Source organism: Neomonachus schauinslandi, chromosome 1, assembly GCF_002201575.2.
Source record: "Neomonachus schauinslandi chromosome 1, ASM220157v2, whole genome shotgun sequence".
Lineage (NCBI taxonomy): Eukaryota > Metazoa > Chordata > Mammalia > Carnivora > Phocidae > Neomonachus > Neomonachus schauinslandi.
The window spans coordinates 147,598,934-147,619,511 of record NC_058403.1 but is presented as its reverse complement, the minus strand read 5'-3'; the positions used below and the strand labels follow the sequence as shown (position 1 = coordinate 147,619,511).

Sequence of the window (20,578 nt, the reverse complement as noted above, 5' to 3'; positions counted from 1 at the left end):
CCAGACATCATGACCACAGTTAAGTTAGGAAGAGGGGGAAAAGGGGTACCAGCATGTATGCCCATTTGATTCAAAACAAAAACAAAAACTTTCATAGATATACCCTCAGCAGACTTCAAATCATATTTCATTGGCTAGAACTGGTTTTGTGGTCTCTTATAGCAGCCAGGGAGATTGGGAAAGTGGGAAATGGGCTGGTTGTGATTGATTTAGACTACTTGTAATTAACTGCCTGAGATTGGAGATGTTGGTGCATGCATCAAAATCAGGAATCTGTTATCAGGAAAAGAAGGGATGCAATAAATTCTGGATCAACAATGAACAAGGCTTACCACAAGAGGTTTTATTCAACAATAAAGCCAATTGTCTGCTAGCACTCACTCAGGACAGAAATTGCTCTTTCACACTATGTGCTATTGATTTTATGTGACATCCGAAAGTGTTGTTTGATCAAGTAATTTTGCCCAAAGCTTGCTCTGCTTTTCTCCAGTAGCCTACAATTTAATTTATAAGCCACGGTTGGAATCGTGTGTTGGTTTTCGCTTTAAGTTAGATAACTTTAATGGTGCTTCTCTGGTTTTGATCTTTTCTCTGTCTTTAGTGGCAAAATGCATCATTATCACACAGACATGATTATTTCACCCACATTCTGGAAGGATTTGATTGGTTTTCTACCTAGCTTGCAGGGCCTGATGTGAAGATGATGCAAATGTCTCAGTGGGCCTCGTGCCACTATTTGACAAAGTTTCATAATAGACAATGCCTCAGGGAAGAGGAAGTGCATTACCAGCTAACAAAATCCTACTTTCAGATATCCATTCCCACATCTGTCTTTCTGATTCACACTTTTTTTTCCACTTATGTAAAATCATCTTCTTCTACACACTCATCTACCCTGGTATATATGATCGCATTTGATGTTGCACAGTTTTGTTACTATTTCCAATACTCCTTTTTTGCCTTAACAAACCTCTTTTGAACTACTGTTTCACCTTTATGATTTGGGGCCCCACTACCATAGCGTAGTTAACAACAAAATGGAAATATGACGAATGTAAACAATAACATGAATGTGGTTGAAAATATCTTAGCAGGGGCTCCTGGGTGGCTCAGATGGTTAAGCGTCTGCCTTCGGCTCAGGTCATGATCCCAGGGTCCTGGAATCAAGCCCCGCATTGGGCTCCCTGCTCGGCGGGAAGCCTGCTTCTCCCTCTCCCACTCCCCCTGCTTGTGTTCCTTCTCTCGCTGTCTCTCTCTCTGTCAAATAAATAAAATCTTTTAAAAAAAAAATCGTAGCAAGTTGAACTACAGTTAATGTCACTCTCTTTACTAAATATGAGCTGAATCGAACTGGCCAAATAAGTTCTGGTGGCACAGGGGCACCGACCAAACCGTGATGATCGTTGCAAGGTAATGGATTTGTACGGAAATCATCACTTACCTCACATTTTTAAAAAAGATTTATTTAGGGGCCGGGGGGAAAAAAAAAAGATTTATTTATTTATTTGAATGAAGGGGGGAGGGGCAGAAGGAGAGGGAGAGAATCTCGAGCAGACTCCCTGCTGAGTGTGGAGCATGATGCAAGGCTCAATCTCAGGAAGCTGAGATCATGACCTGAGCCGAAATCAAGAGGCAACCGCTTAACCGACTGAGCTACCCAGGCGCCCCACTTATCTCACACTGATGAAATGTACATAAACAAAATTGCTTGTCAGTGTGGCAGACTCTGCCACACCCTCCTCGTGTCCGGTGGCACTCCCAATTCCCACACGTGCTCACGGCGTCTCACTGCAAACACATGCGATGCTGAACCTGGGATATTTCTCTGGTCACAGGATGGTGCTCAACTGGCACGCAGGGTAGGCTGGGAGTGCCAGGGAGCTAACGCCCCAGATGCAGCCCTTTACCCGAGCGGACTAGGGTGGGGCTCTCCGAGGCATGTTGCACACAGCATCCCAGAGGCCCCAGTGGGACTGAGCCTCAGTTGCCCACAGCAGCAAACACGCATCAACACACCGTGTGGTGGTTTCCTTCCCTTCCCTATCTCCTGGTCTCTCCATTGGTCCTTCATGGGATCACTTCCCAAGTGAAACACTTCTACTCACATCTTTGTCTCAGGGTCCGCTTCTCGGGGAAATGAGCCCAAGGTCGTTTTTTTTCTCTCAAATTCCCTGCTGGCCATGAGACTCATGAGCCCCATTTTAGGAAGGTCTTCTCTAGATGACTCTGCTGATTTTACAAATGCCTGAGGCCCAGAGCCGAGGGTCATTCTGTAGTCACAGGCAGGCCCAGTCCCCTGTGATGGAACCAGTGCAGGAGGAGGCCTGGAGGCCTTTAGGGTCTGCATTGGAGGGTCTGACCCGAACTCCTGATGTGACACACGGGACCTTGAGGAATAAGGGATGGGGCGGCTGAGGGGCTGGGCCTGACCGCTCTGCACCTCCACATTCCCCTGAGCCCCTCCCAGCTTGTGGTCCAGTTCCTGCTTCCTGCCCCCACCTGTGAAATGGAGGTTTTTCTGGGTCTTTCTTTCCTGGGTCTTTCCTGAAGAAGTCCTCCCCAAATATCCCATACATACACATACATGCGTCTCTCTGGGATCCCAGCTCTGTGGATCTCAAAGAAACTGTGGGATGGATTCATGTCCACAGCAGAAGGGGAAACATTTTTCTCTGTTTTTTTCCCCCCTGTTGCGACCCTGTCAACCATTTCCAGAAGAAGAAACTGGCTTCTCGCCCAGCTTTCTAAATAATATGATCATCTATTCCCAGTGCCCAACCCACAGACCTTTTCTTATTTCCATTTGACAGACTGGGACATCTAAGACCAAGACAGAAATTGTATCATGAGCCCATGATCTGACTCTCAGACAGTGATTTGCCATTCCATCTTCACAGCAGGCTTGCGAGGGAGTCTCTTTAAGCCACAAACTTACCCTCATGGTCACCCACAACCCCAGGATGAATAGAGGCTGTTGGGGTCATGGTTCGGCTGGTAAGACCACCTGCCCTCCTGGCTGTGCCCTTTCCAGGTCCTTCACCTTGGTTTCTATGGGACCAACAGGGGTGTCATCCAGTGCAGCACAAATGTCCAGGGCCAGCCCCTGCAAGAAGAAATTCACTTCTATAACATTTACTAACTCTGTAGCAAACAGGGACCTAGGTTCACTTGGGGAGCAGTGAGGGAGAGGGATCTTAATGAATCCAATGGATCCCTGCCCTCCCACAGAGAGCTCATAGGCTAAGAAGTGGGATAATTCACTTATGAGAAGCTAGAGTATCCTAAGGACCACAATAATAACAGTTGTGATGGTTTAAAAACATGTCCATAAGTTCTTTCACACTCTTCTTATCCAAAGGGGGAATCTAATTCCTCTCCCCTTAAGTATGGGTCCGCCTTGGTGACTTGCTTCTCATGACTACAAGGTGGAGGAAGTGATCCTGTGTGATTTCCAAGGTAAGTTAGAAAAAGTGATATAGCTACTGCCTGGCTGTTTCCTGGGACCCTCACCCTTGAAAACCCAGTGATGGGACTTCAAGGAAGCCTGGATTACTTGAGAAACCATACGTGGGTGTTCTGATCGGCTCCAGCTAAGGCTCCTGACAGCCAGCTTTAAATACTACATATAGAAGTGGACATGGCTTCAGATGATCCCAGCCTTTGTGCCTCTCCAGTTATGGGCCATCTTTACTAAGTCCCCGCCATCTTACAGATTCATGAGCAAAATAAATGCGTATTAAGCCACCAAATCTTGAGGGTGGTTTGTTATGCAGCAATAGATAACTGGGTCTGTACCAAACTGTATTGTACATTTACTAGAAGCCAAACATTGTGCTAAACACATTACAGAGTTATATTCACATTGAATCCTCCAGACCATCCTATTGGGTAGATACTATGGGAATCTCCATATTGTGGAGGAGTGAAGCTCGGAGTGATCACATGACTTACCGTAATCATAGAGCTTATAAGTGGCAGAACCAACCTCCAAGGCAGTAGTGTGCTGGTAAATGTTCACCAACCAGTGAGGGGTGGGAGTGGGGGGGGTGGGCAGGGAATCAAGACCTGCAGCGTTTGCCAATTTCCACAGTGTAAATTCTCCCACCATGGCTGATTTCAAGCTAACAGCACCTCAAGAGAAGTTGGGAAGAGATGGGCACACTCCAGGCAGCACTCCAGACAGCTCTCCAGGAGGTTTGGGCCAGCTCCGGTGCACCACTGGGTGGAGGCCGCCAACACCAGGAACCGTGTCCTGAGATGCCAGGGACTGTAGTGAGCACTGGTCAGGGGAGTCTTCTTGAAATGTAGGTAGAGCTGTGGAAAAGTCCTTTGGGGCATTCGTGCATGCCGTTTACCAAACTGTGCCAGACACTATTGTAGTCACTGATCATTAGTGTCATGTAACACAGACAAGGTCTCTGGAATTTTCTTTTCAGCAGGACAGAGACCAAGAGACTCAAAGGCATAGGGCATATTGAGAAATTGCAGTTATTCTAGGAGTGGCAGATGGAGAGGGAAGTGGAGCCCAGACTTAGCATGTCCCAGCCAGTGCCCAGGAGGGGAGATGGGCTGGCGTCTCCCTTCCTACTTCTGCTCCTCCCCTTTGGGGAAACCCCAAGTCCAAAAAGTCTCAAGTCTATTAGACTAGGAGTACCCCCTCCCAGCCCAAGGAGGCAGCTCCAGGAAAAGGAGGGGACATGGGCTTCCCAATGCTACCTCCACCAGCCTCCCTCCCATAGCCATCCCTCCAGGTGTTAGAAGTTTCCTGAAGTTGGCCTTGAGGCTCCTCAGGCTGGGTCCCTGTCCCCAGGATCTGCGATGGGGATAAGAATCAGTGCACAATCCTGAAGTAATATCCACTTGGAGCTGATTCTTAACTGGAAGGAAAAAAAAATGCTTCTAATCCAAAGGATTCTGTGCTCAGCAGGGAAGAAATACCTTGTCCAAGCACAGCTTCAGCAGAGAGAGAATTATGAGGAATCACTCTCTTCCAAGATGACTACATCCAACTGGTGTGATTTCTTCCAAGGAAGGGGATTTATTTATTTTGTTAATATACAAGATTGAAAATACTTAAAGCATGACATGTACAATTATTAAAAAGTTACTGAAATGTGAAGAATTAAGTTTTCCTGAAGTCTTGGATTGTGCAGAGTGGGGGTAGGGCAAGTCACTGAGGGGATCACAGTGCAAACAGAACATAGTTTAAACCAGATTTCCAAGGTCACTGCTCCTAAAGGCGGTGGCTGGACTGACACAGGGAGGAGATCCTTCCAGCAACACTCTCCTCAGCCCCGCCCCTCCCAGGCTCCAGTGGGTTGTCTTCAAGTCCCAGTGCTACCCCAAGACTGTCTTCCAGTTTATTAGGAAAAACTATGGATCTGCTCTTTCTATAAAATTGTCTCTCTCCTGCCATGGGAGAATCTTTAAAAAAATGAACAAACAAACAATTTTTTCTTCCATTTGATAAAATTCACACATGTACTTTGTTAAAAATATCCAAAATGGGGGGCTCCTGGGTGGCTCAGTCAGTTAAGTGTCTGCCTTTGGCTCAGGTCATGATCCCAGGGTCCTGGGATGGAGCCCCCGCATCCACATCCGGCTCCTCCCTGCTTGTGCTCTCACAGTCAAATAAAGAAAATAAAATCTTAAAAAAAAACCAAAAATAAATAAAAACTAAAAACCTTTTTTTAAGAAATACCCAAAATAAAAGAAAATAAAAAGTTGGGCCTCATTCTGTCTACCCTCGGTCTCTGCTAGAGGCACTATTACTAGGGCTTTTTCTTTTTGTCTTTTTCTAGAAGCAGTCTATGTACATGATACACACACCCCCCACACAGACATATATATCCCTCATCCTGCTTGACCTGTTGGGAGCATATATCCCAGCCCTTCTGCTCTCCCTCCCTCCCTCCCTCCCTCCTTCTCTCCTACTCCACACAGTGGTGTCACTAGGCCTTGAGCATGGGCAAGGCTCTCCTTGTTCTCGCGTCTCAATCAATGCAGCTTTGGAAGATCCTTTCATGGGTCTATTTTATTTCTCAATCTCTAAACATCAGAGGGCTCCAGGGCAGCGACCTTTGCCTCTTTTCTACCTACATTCACTCCCTAAGCAGCACCTTCTCCAGCCCCCCCCCCGCCTTGCAGAGCACCCTCACCTGAGCTGGGTTCTCTCATTCTTCCACTTGCTGCCCCAGACCCACTCTCCACCCTTCTCCTCCCAGCTCTGCGCCTGGGGACTGACCTTTCTGGCTTTCCATGGGGTTTGACCGCTGGCCAAGACAGACAGGAGTTCAGGGGGAGGAGAGTGAGGTCAGGATGTCTGTTTTCCATGTAGGGTTGCCAGGGACGAGCTACACTCCTCTGCCGAAGCGCTCCACTCCTGTCAGCGTGCAACATCCAAACTTGGATCTCAAAAATAAGTCCCCTTTCCTTGGAGGAAATCACACAAGTTTGGATATTGTCCTCTCCACTTCACTCTCTGTCTGTCCCCAAGTACCGGCAACTCTCACCCTTCCCGCAACAGAACTATGGATGGTCAAGTCCCCATCGCTACTAGCTGGGGGGGGGGGGGGGTAGTCCTACTTTGTCCTGGTGGTTTCTCTGCACCCTGCTACCTCTGTGAAAGGCCCTTTAAATAAACCCTCCTCAAATTTCTCAATCCAAATGCACCAGCTGTTTCCGTCTGGAAACATCTGTGCTACAAATTCCGAATAATTCTGAGATTTCTATCACCCCTGAACTCCTGACCCACGTAAGTAGCTCAGACTACTGATCCCTCACCCCGCTGGCTGAAAGGCCGGCTCCTCGCAGTCTTCCCCACCCTGGTAAATGGTAACTTCATGCTTGTAGGTGCTGGTACTCTTACTCTTTCCCAGTCACGTCTGGTCTATCAGCAAACAGTGCTGCCACGAGCCACCTAAGGAATTCATCCTTGCAGTCCCGTCCGCAGGACAACTCCCTACGTGCGTAGGGGTTAGGTTAAAGGGTAGGTTCCTTTGAAATTCTGATTATATTGCCGAGTTGTTCTCCAACCTGGAAGGCCCAGCCCGTTCCTGTCCGCCCCGCCCCCTTCCCCCCTCCCCCCAACAGTGGGTATCGCTCCTGTTTCCCCACCTCTATCACGCAGTATCAGACTTTTCGATCTTGGTTAACACAGATCGGTATGTTGGTGTCTAACCGGCAATTCTACGGGGTGGGAGAAGCGAAGCCCTCTTCCCGGGGAACGTCCCCGGGGGTCTGCTGGAGCCAAGCGTGCGACCCTGCCCCCCCCCCCGCCCCAGCCAGGCGCCCCGCAGACTGCGCCAACGGCTCCACTCGCTCCCTCGTTTTCCGCGCTTTCCTTCCCCCCCCGCCAAGTTTCTGATTCCTGGAACCAGTCTCGGTGACCTCACGCCAGTGACTTCACATCCGGGACCTTCTGGGAATTCTCAGCGGCACTTTTTCGTAAGAAACCTAAACGGGGGAGGCGGGAGGAGGGGGGTGCGACGGAAGGAGGAGTGCGGAGCTTTTGGGGAAGAAGAGAGGGAACCGCAGGGGCAGCTTCCTCCTTCCGATCGGGGGCGGGCGGAGCTGGCCGGGGCGTGTGGCGGAGTTCAAGGACACGCGAGTCCCCGCCCCCGGCGCCGCCAGCCCGGCGCGCGCGCGCCCCCTCCCCGGGCCGCGGACCCCAGCCCGGATCGCTACTGGGATGGGACTAGGGCGCGATTCCCCAGGACTCCCAGGCTGAGCCTCGGCCCGAATTTTCTTCGGGAAGTTAGATGTGCGTCTAACATGGCAGCTCTGCCACAGGTGGGGTGCAGGTATCAAGAAGGAGAAGACGCAGGTGGAGGTGATTATGGACTTGCAGGTACTAACAGTACGGCGGGAGAGAGATGCACGAAGCCAAAAGGTTACAGTTGGGTTTTCCAAGCTCCAAAACTGCATAAGATTGAGAGGTCAAAGAAGGACACTCCTGATGGCTTTTGCTTTCTTGAAGAGGTTGCCTCAGAGCTGAGTCTTCCTCCAAAATAGATTTTACAACTGTGGTGGTATAAAGACGAATATGGTAATGTTAAGTATTGAGACAATTTCTTCTACCTAAAAATTCCTTTTTTTAAAAAAATTTTATTTATTTATTTGACAGAGACACAGCGAGAGAGGGAACACAAGCAGGGGGAGTGGGAGAGGGAGAAGCAGGCTTCCCGCGGAGCAGGGAGCCCGATGCAGGGCTCGATCCCAGGACCCCGGGACCATGACCCCAGCGGAAGGCAGACACTTAAGGCTGAGCCACCCAGCCGCCCCTAAAAATTCCTTTTTTTCCCCTTCTGATGTTATTAGAAGTTACCACATTTTCACGGGCCCTTGAAAGTATTGTGGGCCCCAGGCCCCCTGCCTGCTGTGCCCAATGGGTAAGCTGGCTCTGGGCAAAACCAGGACTGTGTGACACGGCTTGGACAGAATATTATGGGGGGGGGGAGTGGCTGGAGAAAGGCTGTAAAAACAGGTAGCAGCTGTACACGAAGAGCCTTGAATGACTTGAAGGAATGTGAATTTTGTGTTAGAGCTGGTAGGAAATCGCCGCCTGACTGGACTGGAGGACTGACAGTTTGGAGGTGGCACCGGAGGTGGGGAGAACACTGCGATGGCTGTTGCTGCAATAGGACATCCTAAGTCTCAGAGCCGCAGCGGAGATGGAAGGGTGGGGAAAGGCAAAGAGAGATTTGGGAAGCCGGCAGATTGATGTGAGGGGGTGGGGCAGCGAGAAGCCTGGGCTGATTCTCATGGAAAAGGACAAAACAAAGAGGAGAAACTGTACGGGTTCCAGGACTCTGGGAAGATCAAATGGAAAGTCCTTCACCAGTAACAAAGCAGGGAAAATGTGCATACCATAACAGGCTTGTGGGTGGCTTCAGAGTCACCTCTTGCCCAGATCTCTGCAATAGCTCCTACTAGGCATTCCAACCCCCTCTCTGCTGCCCGAGGCGCCTCTCCAAAGCTCTCTTTCCATTGGGTCACTTTCCTTCTCCCTGTGGTCCAGAGGACAAAACTGCAGTCCTCTCCTGGGTATTTCCAGAATTTAGAATTGAGAAAAATCAGATTGTGTTTTCAACACCCTTTACAGTAGAACACTGTTCCAGAACTTCAGTTGGCTTTCTCAGTCTCCAGTAACTCACCCTTCCCGCCAAAGAAACAAACAACAACTATACTTGACTCCCATCTTCCAATGCAAACATGGGGCTTCCTCCAGAGCAGACCAGGCTAAAACCAAGGGCTGGGACAGGAAATACACTTACCGGGAGAAGAGCTGGGCTACAATGACTGCTTGAAAGATAAACCTTCATTTATTCACTCTAAAACATGGCTCAGGCACCTGCTAAGTGCTTTTGTACCATTCTGGCAGGCACAGGGGATGCAGCAATAAACAAACGACAAGTGATTTGTCATGGAGATATTCTGGTGGGGGAAGACTCCATGTGGACATGGCACCTCCAAAACCGGCCACGTGTTCTTCTAGAACTTTGCCTCTTCCTCATTAAAAAGTGGTGTCTAATACCCCTTGCATTCAATCCAGGCAGACTTGTGACTCATTTGTAACCAACAAAGTGCAGCAGGAGTGATTTTGTGTGATTTCCAAGGCTGGGTCAGACAAGGCAATGCAGCTTCTGCCTTGTTAGTTGGGACACATGCCTTTGGAGCCTTGAGATGAAATGTAGGAAGTCCAACCATCCTGAGACTGCCATGCCATGGGGAAGCCCAGGCCACGTGGAGAGGCCATGCATATGTGTTCTGGCTGATATCCCGGCCAATAGCCAGCATCAGCTGTCAGACGCGTGTGGATGAGGCTTTCAGATGTTTCCAGACACTAGCTGTTAAATTACTTCAGCCTTCACGTCTTCCCAGCTGAGGCCCCATACATCATGGTATAGAGACAAGCCATCCCCACTGTGTTCTGGCCAAATTCATGACCCACAGAATTCATGAGTGTTATAAAATGGTTGTTTAAACTACTAAGTTTGAGGTGCTTTGCTATACAGGAATAGTATTGAGAACACTCACAATAAGCAAATACGTGAGCAAGATAATTTTATATTGTGGCAAAACATGAAACACAGGGGCGCCTGGGTGGCTCAGATGGTTAAGCATCTGCCTTCGGCTCGGGTCATGATCCCAGGGTCCTGGGATCGAGCCCCACATCCGGCTCCTGGCTCAGCGGGGAGCCTGCTTCTCCCTCTGCCTCTCCTCTTGCTCGTGCTCGCTCGCTCTCTCTCTGTATCTCTGTGTCTCGAATGAATAAATAAAATCTTTAAAAAAAAAAAAGAAAACATGAAACACCATGATAACTTGTTGGAAGGCCTCTTTTGATGGGGGGCAGGTGGGGAGGGGCGATAGGCGGGGGGTGGGAATGGGTCAAGAAAGGCCTTTCTGGAGGGACATTAGAACGGGATCTGAGTGAAAAGGAGCCCAGCCACTGAAGATCTGAGAGAAGAGACTTCCAGGCAGAGGATACAGCAAGTGCAAAGGCCCTGAGGCAGGAATCGGTTTGGTAAAGATTATGTAAAGATCAAGGCCAGTGTAACTAGGGAGATGTGTGTGAGGATGAGAGTGGTGGCAACAGTTGGGAGAGGAGGGCAGAAAAACAAGTCATTCTAAAAGGCAGAGAAGAGTTAGATTTCAGACGGAGTGAGCTGGGAAGCCACTGGAGAGTATTTACACGAGAGCGACTTGATCTGGCAAACTCTCAGTAAGAGCTTTGGCTGCCAGGTGAACGACAGATTGTTAGGACAGGGGGAAGCAAGGAAGACCACTTGGGAGGCTATGGCAGTGGCCCAGGAAAGCGGGGAATGGGTGATGGCCCGAGGCAGCGTGATGCCACTGAAGATGGGGACTTGGTGGCCAACTCGGGACACAGCGGCAGTGGCAGGGAATGACGAGAAGGGAGGAGGCGCCCTGACCAGCAGGTCGGTCCCGGGTGGGGCCGCGACTTGGGTGAGGACCGGAACCCGCACCCGCCTGGAATCCCGGAGGGAGGCTCCGAGCAAGGGCCGGCCAGGACGGCGCGTACTGGAGTCCAGCGTCTGCCGCGCGGAGCCGACCCCTGGCTGCGCGCCTGCCCTGCGTTTCCGGGCAACCGCTGCAGGGGCCCGAACGTCCCGAACCCGGCGGCCTGGGTAACGTCATCGTCACCTTGGAGACGGCGGGTGGGAACGCGCCCCACCTCCGCCTACCCCCGCCCTCTGGGCGCCGCCTGGGCCGGGCCCCACTTCCAGCCCCGCCCACTCCGGGCGGGAGGAGAGGTGGAGCCTGGGTCTCGGCCGCAGGTGTGGCGGAAGGTGTGCGGGGCGCTGGGCGAGACCTCACCGAGAGGCCGCTATCTCCTTGGTGCACGCTGCCGCCAGCGTGCTCACCACCCACCCGCCTACCTCTTCCCACCCTTCCCCCTAGTCGTCCGGACCCGCTCCAGTGTCATTAAGGTTATCTCCACGGAGATGCTTTCCCTTGACCACCCAAGCTAAAGTAACAGCCAATCCACTTCTCGTGGACTGACCTCGTTTTTATTTCCTTCACAGTATCGCTCTCTTCTAAAGTTATCTGTTTATAATACATTGTCTTCCCTCTTTAAACCCCAGTTCCGTGAAGTCAGGGATAAATTCTGCCTTGTTCATCTCTATCCTCAGCATCGTGAATGGAACCTGGCAGGAAGTCGGTGCTCAATAAATGTTAGTCGGATGAATCACTGAATTCACGTAATCATTTCGTTCATCTGCGCCTTCATTTATTTGACATTTACGGAGTGCCTTCTAGGCACTTTTGATAAGCACCAGTGGTACTGAGATGAACGAGACCGGAACTCCACCTGGAGGTGACAAACAGATACTAAAACTAATGGCTACCAATAACACTAAAAAATAAACATGTTGGAGTTCCAGAAGCTAGGCATATAGCTCCAAGCACTCTGCACATAATTTGCTTAATCTTCATGAGAGTAGGTACTGTAATCGTGCCCACTGTACAGATGAGAACAATGAGAACAGTCATGCTGTAAGCTGCTGGGCCCCCGTAATCAAGTGAGAGCCCATAGAGGGCAGGGGAGGGGGACATGTGGCCAGGGGCCCAGAGAGATGTAGATATTAGCCCCAAGTGGGTAGATTTGGTATCTTAATTGCTCCCACACACCACTGTCTTCCACAGGGTTCTGGCTCTTTCCAATTCAGAGCCCAGGGTTCTTCCACAGGGTTCCACGGTGTTCCACAGGGCTCTGGCTCTTTCAGTTCAGAGCCCAGCTGCCCCAGGGGAGCTCACCGTGTGAGAAGAGCAGGCAATGAGGGGGCTGTGACGTGACATGTAGAAGGCTGATTCCGGGGCTGGTGGTAGGCTAGGAGCCTACCTGTTCAACAAAAGCAAAAGTGTGGACAAGCTCCCACATAACGTTGTGGGGGAGAGGACATGGGGGGAGGTAGACGGAGGGGTGTCCAGGACATTGAGGAACTACACTCATTCCCATCTCTGGATTTTTGCATGTGCTCTTCTCTCTGCCTAGCATGTGCCGCCGCCCCTTGATTTTCACGCAACTGGCTCTTTGTTAACTCAGATCTCAGGTGAGGTTTTTCCCTTGGAGAGGTTTGCCTTGGCCGTGTCCTCTAAGGCAATCACCTGTCATTGTCACATCACCGTATGTTAACTCTTCCCCTAGAGTGGAAGAGTGGCCTGGTCAAGTGCATTACCCTTATTCCTCATCTGGTTTTTCCTGCTACTCATGGTCTGTCTCCTCATTCTAGAAGGTCAGTTCCCTGAGAGTGTGACCCCATAAGACCTCACCTCTGTGTCCCTGCTGCCTAGAATAGGCCTGGCATGCAGCAGGGACTCAGTGTTTTTTGAAAGAGCCCTGCACTGAATCATTCTGGCCTTCCGGGCCAAGCTCCATGCACTCCCCTTCCCAGGAGCCCCCGCTCTGCACGCAGCACCTGGCCTGAGCAGGGGAGAGGGCCCAGCCATCTTGGCTACTGGAGTTCTCCTGGGTTGTGACCCTCCCTCCTTCCCAGGCCTGACTGGGCTACTCTCCCACTCTGGAGCAGGATTCTGGTCAGATTCCACTCCATGGTGATGTCCAAGAACATCCAGGAGGGGAGACCAGAGGTAGAGGGGCAGCAGTGTATGTATGGGCTGGGGAAGGGGGGGAGGGGAGCAAGGAGAACCGGCGGGGGGGTTTGTGTGGGGCCTCTTTGTTTCCCGGCCACAATGGTAGAAGAAGGGGTGGCTTTTCAGAGCTTTCCAACACTGCTATTGCCAGGAAAATGGGGCATCTGGAGGTTGTGGCTATTTCCTCCCCCACAGTGGGAACCCAGATTCTAGAACAGATGCGCAAACTGTCCGACACACACAGGCAACAGAATAAAACTTGGGTTTATTCAGACTGTATCCTTTCCATTTGGGGTGCAGAGTGACGGGCAGTGGGGGTGGAGAGGCGGTATCTTTGGCTTTAGGGACATGTGCCGATTGCTGAGCTTTTCCGCGTGACCTTTGGGCTGTCAGGATGACCCGCTGAGCGATGGGGATAGTGACGAAGGGACTGCAGCAGGGCCCTTCCGGAGCCCTCAGACCAATCCCGAACAGAGACCAATCCTGCTGTCCAGTTGGCCCTGTCCTCTCCCAGAGTTAAGGAGCCATTGGCTGAGAACATTTTGACTCATAATAAAAGAAACAAAGGCTGAGAGGGGAGGGTCCCTCTGATCCTAATGGGGCTCCCTCTTAGGGCCAGTCTGTGGGCTAGGCCTGTGTGAGGAGCACGTGTCTGTGCATATTCCATCCTCCACAGGTGCTTCTCCCATGCCCGCGCTACTTGGCAGGCCTGTTCCCAACCTGTCTTCCCCGCCTTTTGCAAGGGCTGGGCCTACTGATGGAACTGAGGAAAGGAAAACTGCCCATACGTTCCCGGAAGATGCCTTTTCTTCTTGGTCCTTGCCTCATGAGTGCAGGAGGTCCGCGCCCACCTCGGTCCTTGGGCCCTGGAGGGCAACGCCGCAGTGCAGTGCCGGTGGGAGGCTATGGTGGAAGTGGAGGGGCTCACTGGGCCTCGGGCTGGGAGTGGCCACAGGGGGCCTGCATCATTCCGGCTTCTGCCAGGCCCCCGCCGAGCCTGGCGGGGCTGCGCAGGAACTGCCGGAGCAAGGGGGAATCATGGCGCTCGAGGTGGGGGCCTGGGCCCCTGGACAGCTCTGCCTGCTCGGTGACCACGGTGGGGGACGAGAGGACCAGGTTCCTGCACGGGTCCACCCCTTCACATTGCTGGGTAACTGTTCTCATGGCTCCATAGCACTGGGAGCCACCAGGTCCAGTCTGCAGCTCCAGAACACTCTTCTGCTGCCCAGTGGGCAGGGGGCTGCTGGCTGAGGCAGGGACAGGCTTGGGCTGCCCAGAGCACTTGGTGACCTCCTTCTTTCCGGCCTTGTCCAGGAGCCCTTTCTGGTGGAGCCGGGCCTGGCCCACATCCTGTGCTGGGTGAGTGCTTTTCACTGAGACATCAAGGACGCCCCTGGGGCTGGGAGCCTCTGGAAGCTTCCCTGTGGCTGACTCAATGGAGCTGAATGTTGGGGAGCAAGCTGGATCTCTGCTGGAAGGCAAGACTCCAGGGAGGCCTGGGTTCTCTTTCAATGTCTCTGGCCTCCTGGTGGAAGGGACGACTGAGGCTGCTTGACCCCTGGCCTCTGTGTGATTTCTGACCTTGGCCTGACTCTGGACCTCAGAATGGCTTGCAGCTTGGGTTTGGTTCTTGACTGCAGTTTGCCCTCTGACCTCCTGGCCCGAGCAGTTAGGTCTGGCTTTACTTCTGTCCGTGTCACTGATCTTGCAGGCACCGTGGGCCTGTGGCGGTCCTTGGGCATGGCCCCTGGTGTTGGTCTCAGGCTGGAGGCTGGACATGGAGCTGAGAGCCTTGTGCACAGCCTCCTCAATGTCCAGCAGCCTGGCCAGAGTCTGTTCCCTCAGCCGGGCCACCTCTGTGCTGACCTTTGTCAGCTCCCCGAAGGCCTGCACCACTGACACGTCAGGTTTGTGGGGGACAGCAGGAGTCTGAGGGGCCACTCCTAGCTGGGGCACAGTTTCGAAGAGCCTCCTCAGCGCCCTCACGTCCACACTGCTTGCGGCCTCCTTCTCTAGGGCTCGCACCTGGCTCAGGAGGCCCTGGAGTTCTTGCTGGCTTCCCTGCAGAATCTCAGTGCTCTCAGGGGCCCCTTGCTGGGAACCTGCCATAGGCCCCTCTCCTGGGGGACTGGGAGCCTGCTGTGGTGAGGTGGGGTGACTGCTGAGAGCTGAGAGCTTGGGGGGCTCAGGGCTCTGGGCATTGCTGCCTACAGCTTGGCTCTTGGTGAGTCCGGAAGCCCTGGTCCCGGGCCCACGTTGGGGGCTGGCCTGGCTCTGTTCACGGGGGCATCCAGCCAGAGAAACACATCTCTGGCTTGCTGTGGTGGGGACATTGGCTGACCGAAGGGTGGCTGCATCTCTCTCACCTGGCTTGTGTTCTCCTTGTCCTGCCTCTTTGGAGGACTGGGGAGATAGAACTGAGGGTGTGCGCAGCCTCTGAGGAGGGGGGATCTGGCTTAGGTATGCAGGTTTGGGAGGCAGCTGAGGCTTCTTCCTTGGGGGCATTTTGGGCTCCAGTTTTGGGGTCCTTGTCTGTGACTCCCCAGGGGTTCTCTGGCTGGCAGGGCTGCTGTGGGAGTGGAGAAGGGCACCCTGCAGGGGCTCGGAGTCCTGCCCGATAGAGTCCTTATCATGGCGGGCTTGGGCTGGGAAGTCCGGTCCTGTCACAGCAGCTGGGAGAAGAGGAGGAGGAGGAACAGAGGCATTATGGGAGTGCAGACGAGCACCTGCAGGCCGAGGCTCAGAGGCCAGAGTGTGGTGGGCTGAAGAGGCACCCTTCAGGGTGGTCTCTGTGGCTTGGAGGCCTCCTGGGCCGACTCTTGCCTTTGCCTTCTCTGGAGGTCCCCAGGCCACCTGTGTGCAGCCCCCAGGTTCCTCCCACCTGGGCCTCAGACTCTGACCCGGGCCTTCCTGGATTGGGCTGCGGGCCTGGGCCGAGAGGGCAGTGTCCCTGCCCTGCTGTGGGGGCTCTCTTTCAGAAGGCTGGACAGCCCCGGGTGGCTCAGAGTTCCTCATGGGGTGAGCAGTGTAGATGCCATCCTGAGTAGCCACCCATCCCTCAGGCAGCCCTCTGGGCAGTGCCTTCTGTTCCCCACTAACCTTTCTGGGGGGTGCTGGGATCCTGGGGTCACCTCCAGCCGTAGGCCTAGTGTTGCTCTGGGCAGCCAAGGTGACCACAGCCGATGCTTGCAGAGGACCATCAGGGCGCCGAGGTGGCTCTAGGGGCGCCGAGGTGGCTCCAGGGGTAGAGGCTTGCTTGTGCTTATTCAGAACTTGCTGGCCCAGGCTTTGGGCCTCAGCAGTTGCCATCCACAGATTTTGCATGGCAGCCTGGAGGTCTGGGGCCCCAGGCCCTGGGGGTTTCGTCGTGGTTCCTTCGGACTTTCCCAAAGCTGCTATCCCTTTCTGCCCAGCGCGACTATCTTCCTGCTTTTCTTCCCCAGCCAGAGGCACTGCCTTTCCAATGGGCTGTGGGAGGTGGGGGGTGCCCCCCGGACCTCTCAGATGCCCCATCCCCATGCTGGGGTCCAGTGGGGGAACTTGGATGATGTTCTCCATTGGGGGCAGCTTCTGGGCCCCCTCCCTGGCTGGCACTGGGCTTGGATCAGTTGGTGGCTCCCACCGCAGACTCTGCAGGCCCCTCAGGTCTCCTTTGTCGATGCAGCTGGCTAGCAGCTGCACACTGCCCCTCTCAGGGGCCCTGCTGGTCAGCCGGGGCTGCAGGGAGTAGGCGGTCAGCGAGACAAGACCCTGCTCTGTCTCCTGCATCACCAGCCCAGTCCCTGCTACTGAGGTCCCCAGGCCACAAGCCAGCAACTGTTGGAACTCAGGGTCCAAGTCTTCCACGTGCCCACTGCTGCCTGGGGCTGGCAGCCTCAGCGGCTTAAGGAGGAGCTGGCCCACTGGGTCCTCCTGAACCAGCAGCCCCTGCGGGTCCACATCTGGCCGGCGCAGCACTTGGCGGACAATCCTGGGAAGCTCGCCAGACACCAACTCCTCCTTCCGGATGCGGGGTCCCCCCTGCCCCGGGTCTGGGAGCACATACTTGGCAAGGCAGAGCTCTCCCGGCCCTCGGGCCTCCATGAGGATGCCTCCATGGTGCAGGAGGCCGGGCATAGTGTGCAGAGTCCGCAGGGTCCCCTCCGCTGCGGTCTCCTGCCTCTCCGGCACCCTGTTGCCTGAGGGGCCCACGGGTTGCTCTTCCTGGAGGTTGCCCCCTCGGATGCTCTCAGCTGCCAGGGAGCCCATGGGGCAGTTCTCAAAGAGCCAGGTGAACTTGTGCACGGAGCCCACAGAGATGGGCTCGGGGAGTACCCTGGACCCCTGGTCTTCCCTCTTGCCTGCCTCCAGGGCCTGGAAAACCTCCTTCTGCCGAGACACCTGCCCTGAAGGGATCTCCACTCGGCTGCAGTATCGCACAGGGTCTCTGCCGCAGGGACGGCCTGAGGCCTGCAGAGGCTCAGTTTCGAAGACATGTCCGTCTGTCTGTCTTTCCCCAGTCTGGATCTGGCTGACTTGCAGGTGCTGCTCCCTGGAGCCTTCCGGCCTGTCTGCGGGTTGGGGCGCAAACATCCAGGTGCAGGACCGTGCCTCGGCCTTAGCTGCGGGATCTGTGACCTCTGACCCCTGCTTCTCGGCCAGCTCACTCATTGGACATGTCTCAAACAACCACCGGATGTTCTGCACGTCACCTTTCGGGAGTGCCTCAGGCTGGGAATCTGCCTGACTCTTTCCTTCTTCTTCCTGCCGTTCTTGCCGTTCCCGCTGGTGGATCACCTCCAGGGGCTGGGTCTCAAAGAGCCACCGGGCAGTGCCGACGTCTCCGGCCACCACTTCCTGCCGGGTGATGCCCCGTACCACGTCCACCGTACTGGGGCTTCGGCCCAGTTGATCCAGGGGCTGTGTCTCAAACATCCACCGGTAGCCCTGCACGTCACCTCCAACTATCTGCTCTCTGCTGACAGAGGTCAGGGCATGGAGGTGGCCTTTGCCATCCTGCATGGCATACACTGGGGACCCTAGGTCCTGGGACTGCCCAGGAGAATCAATTCCTTCTGCTCTGTGCACACTCCTATGGGCCGAAGGCTCACCCTGCCCAATGCTGTCCAGGGGAAGGGTCTCGAAAAGGTTCTTGAAGGCCTTCACGTCCCCCTTCACCCCATCCCTCTGGGGGGCACTCTGAGAGTGGGACAGTGCGAAGGAGGCATCACTGGGGAGATGCTCAGACATGAGCCCCTCACGCTCCCGGGGACCCACTCGCTGCAGGTGGCCCACTTGGACCTTGTCTCTAGGAGTATCCAGGGGCTTCATCTCAAATAGCCACAGGGTAGAGCGGACATCGCCAGGGACTACTTCCTCTTTGGGTGGGTGCCCTGCTCCAGACTCCTCTTCCCCCTTGAGGGTGTCTAGTGCTCGGGTCTCAAACAAGTGCCGCTGCTGTTGAACATCTGGACCAGGAGGGATAAGGTCTGGGGACGGCTGGAAGTCTTTCTCATCCACCAAGATCTCCCGAATGGCGTCCAGCGGCTGTGTCTCAAAGATCCAGCGAGTCGCACTGACGTCGGGCCGGGCCCCCTCCTCCAGGGAGATCCCCCGGATTACCCGCACCTGGCTGGGGTCCCTGTTGATGGCATCCAGAGGTTGGGTTTCAAAGAGCCAGCGGGCAGACCTCACTGCGTTGCTTTGGATTTCCTCCCGGCATGCAGCCTTGACCTCATGGATGGCACCCTCTGCATCCTGGATGGCACACAGTGGCTCCGTTTGGAACAGCTTCACTGTCTTCTTCACATCGCCCTTCAGCTCCTGGATCTCTGAGCGCAGCTCCAAGGGGCTCTGCTCCTGGATGGAGGGGCGGGAGCCCAGGCGGTCCAGCGGCCGCGTCTCAAAGAGCATCCTGGTACCCTGGACATCCCCGCTGGCCTCAGGCTCCCTGGCCGTGGCCTCCGGTGCCTCGGCCTGGCCAGTCAGCTCATCCAGCGGCTTTGTCTCAAACAGCCGGCGGGCTGCACGAACGTCCCCTCCGGATGGGGGGGGTCCGGCTGGCTCCTGGTCTGTGTTGTTGGCAAAGGAGCCTTCCTCAAACTTGCGGGAGGTAGCCTGGACATCGCCGCCGGACACGGGCTCCCTGGCAGGCGGCCTCTCACGGTCCCCAATGGCATCTAGCCGCCAGTTCTCAAAGATCCAGCGCATGCACTGGACGTCACCGTCAGTGGGCTCCTCAGAATCCAGGACGTCAGCCAGGTCTTCAGCCACGGCCTCGGCCAGATTCTTGCGGAGCTCTGGGTGGATGTGTCTGTAGAGGCGGCGGAGCTCACTGGCTTGTCTCTGCTGGTGGAACTTGGAGAAGGCCTCCTTGGGCGGTGGCGGTGGCAGATCCTCCAGGGCTGGGGCTGGAGGGAGGGGCGGGTCCTCTGCAGTGGCCATCGGAATGGTCGGCATGGGGGCTGCCTGCGTCCGGGCTTTGGCCATCCTTCTGAGGAGAAGGGGCAGAGATGAGGATGGGGCTGGTGGCTGGGAGAAATGAGAGTGGGCAGGGTCTGGGGACAGAGTAGGCCCACGGTGACCTGGCTTAGAGAATCCCTCCCTCTCCAGACCTCACCTGGGTATCACTCGGCCACCTGCACGGTTGCCATGTGACAAGTCTTGAACTTAGGGCATATGGAGCCATCCATCGAGGTGGGTCCTGCTTCCCCAGAATTACCTGGGTTGCTAGGGAGCAGGCAGGGCACTGCTGGCCACGAAACCCTGTCCTTTAGCCCTACATGGGATGCTGAAACCTCCAATAGGCAAACTGGACATGTTCCATCCTTGCCTTCCTTTACCCAAGTCGATTTTCCCCTCGTGAACTCCCAGGTGAATCCTGACTGATGGGGTTTCGGTTGGGGAGAGGCGGGCCCCTAAACTGGGGGCTACTGCCCACGGAGAAGAAATTCCCTTTCACAACACCAGAGGGCGCACTTGCCACTTTGCCTGCCCTCCAGCCCTTCTGGCCCCGGGGAGGTTTAGCAGGGGCTGCCGCAGAGGCTGCAGCTGAGGCTCTGTGAGGGGCAGTTGTTCACCAGCTACCACACGGCTCCGCAGAGCCAGATTCTGAATCCCAGGTAGGGTTTTTCTGTGCCATACCCCAAGACTCAGAAGGTGGGAGCCAGGGGGATGTCAAGGGCCTTCTGTCCAGTCACTCCCAATTAAAGACAAGGAAACCGAGGCATAGAAAGAGTCAGATCTTGGTGAATGAGCGGCAGGCAGTGCCTAGACCCTATTTGGGGTCCCTGTTCCCAAGAAATAAGAGGGAAGGGGGCGTGAAGCTTTCTTACTGGCTGTGGTGCCCCTCAGTTCCCCAGCAGCCGCCCGGAGCAGAGTGGGAGGGAGACACCCACAGGGAGGGAAGGCAGTGCACAGAGGGCTTTACTGCAGAGACCTCCTTGCCCTGGCTCATGGAGATTCTTCCCCAACTGTAGGG

At 54.6% G+C, this 20,578-nt stretch overlaps 1 protein-coding gene across 1 annotated transcript; it reads right to left on the bottom strand.

Moving 5' to 3' along the window:
* Positions 1 to 14,043: 14,043 nt before the first annotated feature.
* Positions 14,044 to 19,587, bottom strand: XIRP1 (xin actin binding repeat containing 1). The gene has a single exon (XM_021705858.2). It carries the CDS (start codon positions 19,585 to 19,587, stop codon positions 14,044 to 14,046), a length of 5,544 nt encoding a protein of 1,847 aa, XP_021561533.2.
* Between the last annotated feature and the right edge of the window lie 991 nt (positions 19,588 to 20,578).

What these genes read in the sequence shown, in the direction of transcription:
- XIRP1 (XM_021705858.2), bottom strand. Translation starts at nt 19,587, where the DNA reads ATGGCCAAAGCCCGGACGCAGGCAGCCCCCATGCCGACCATTCCGATG.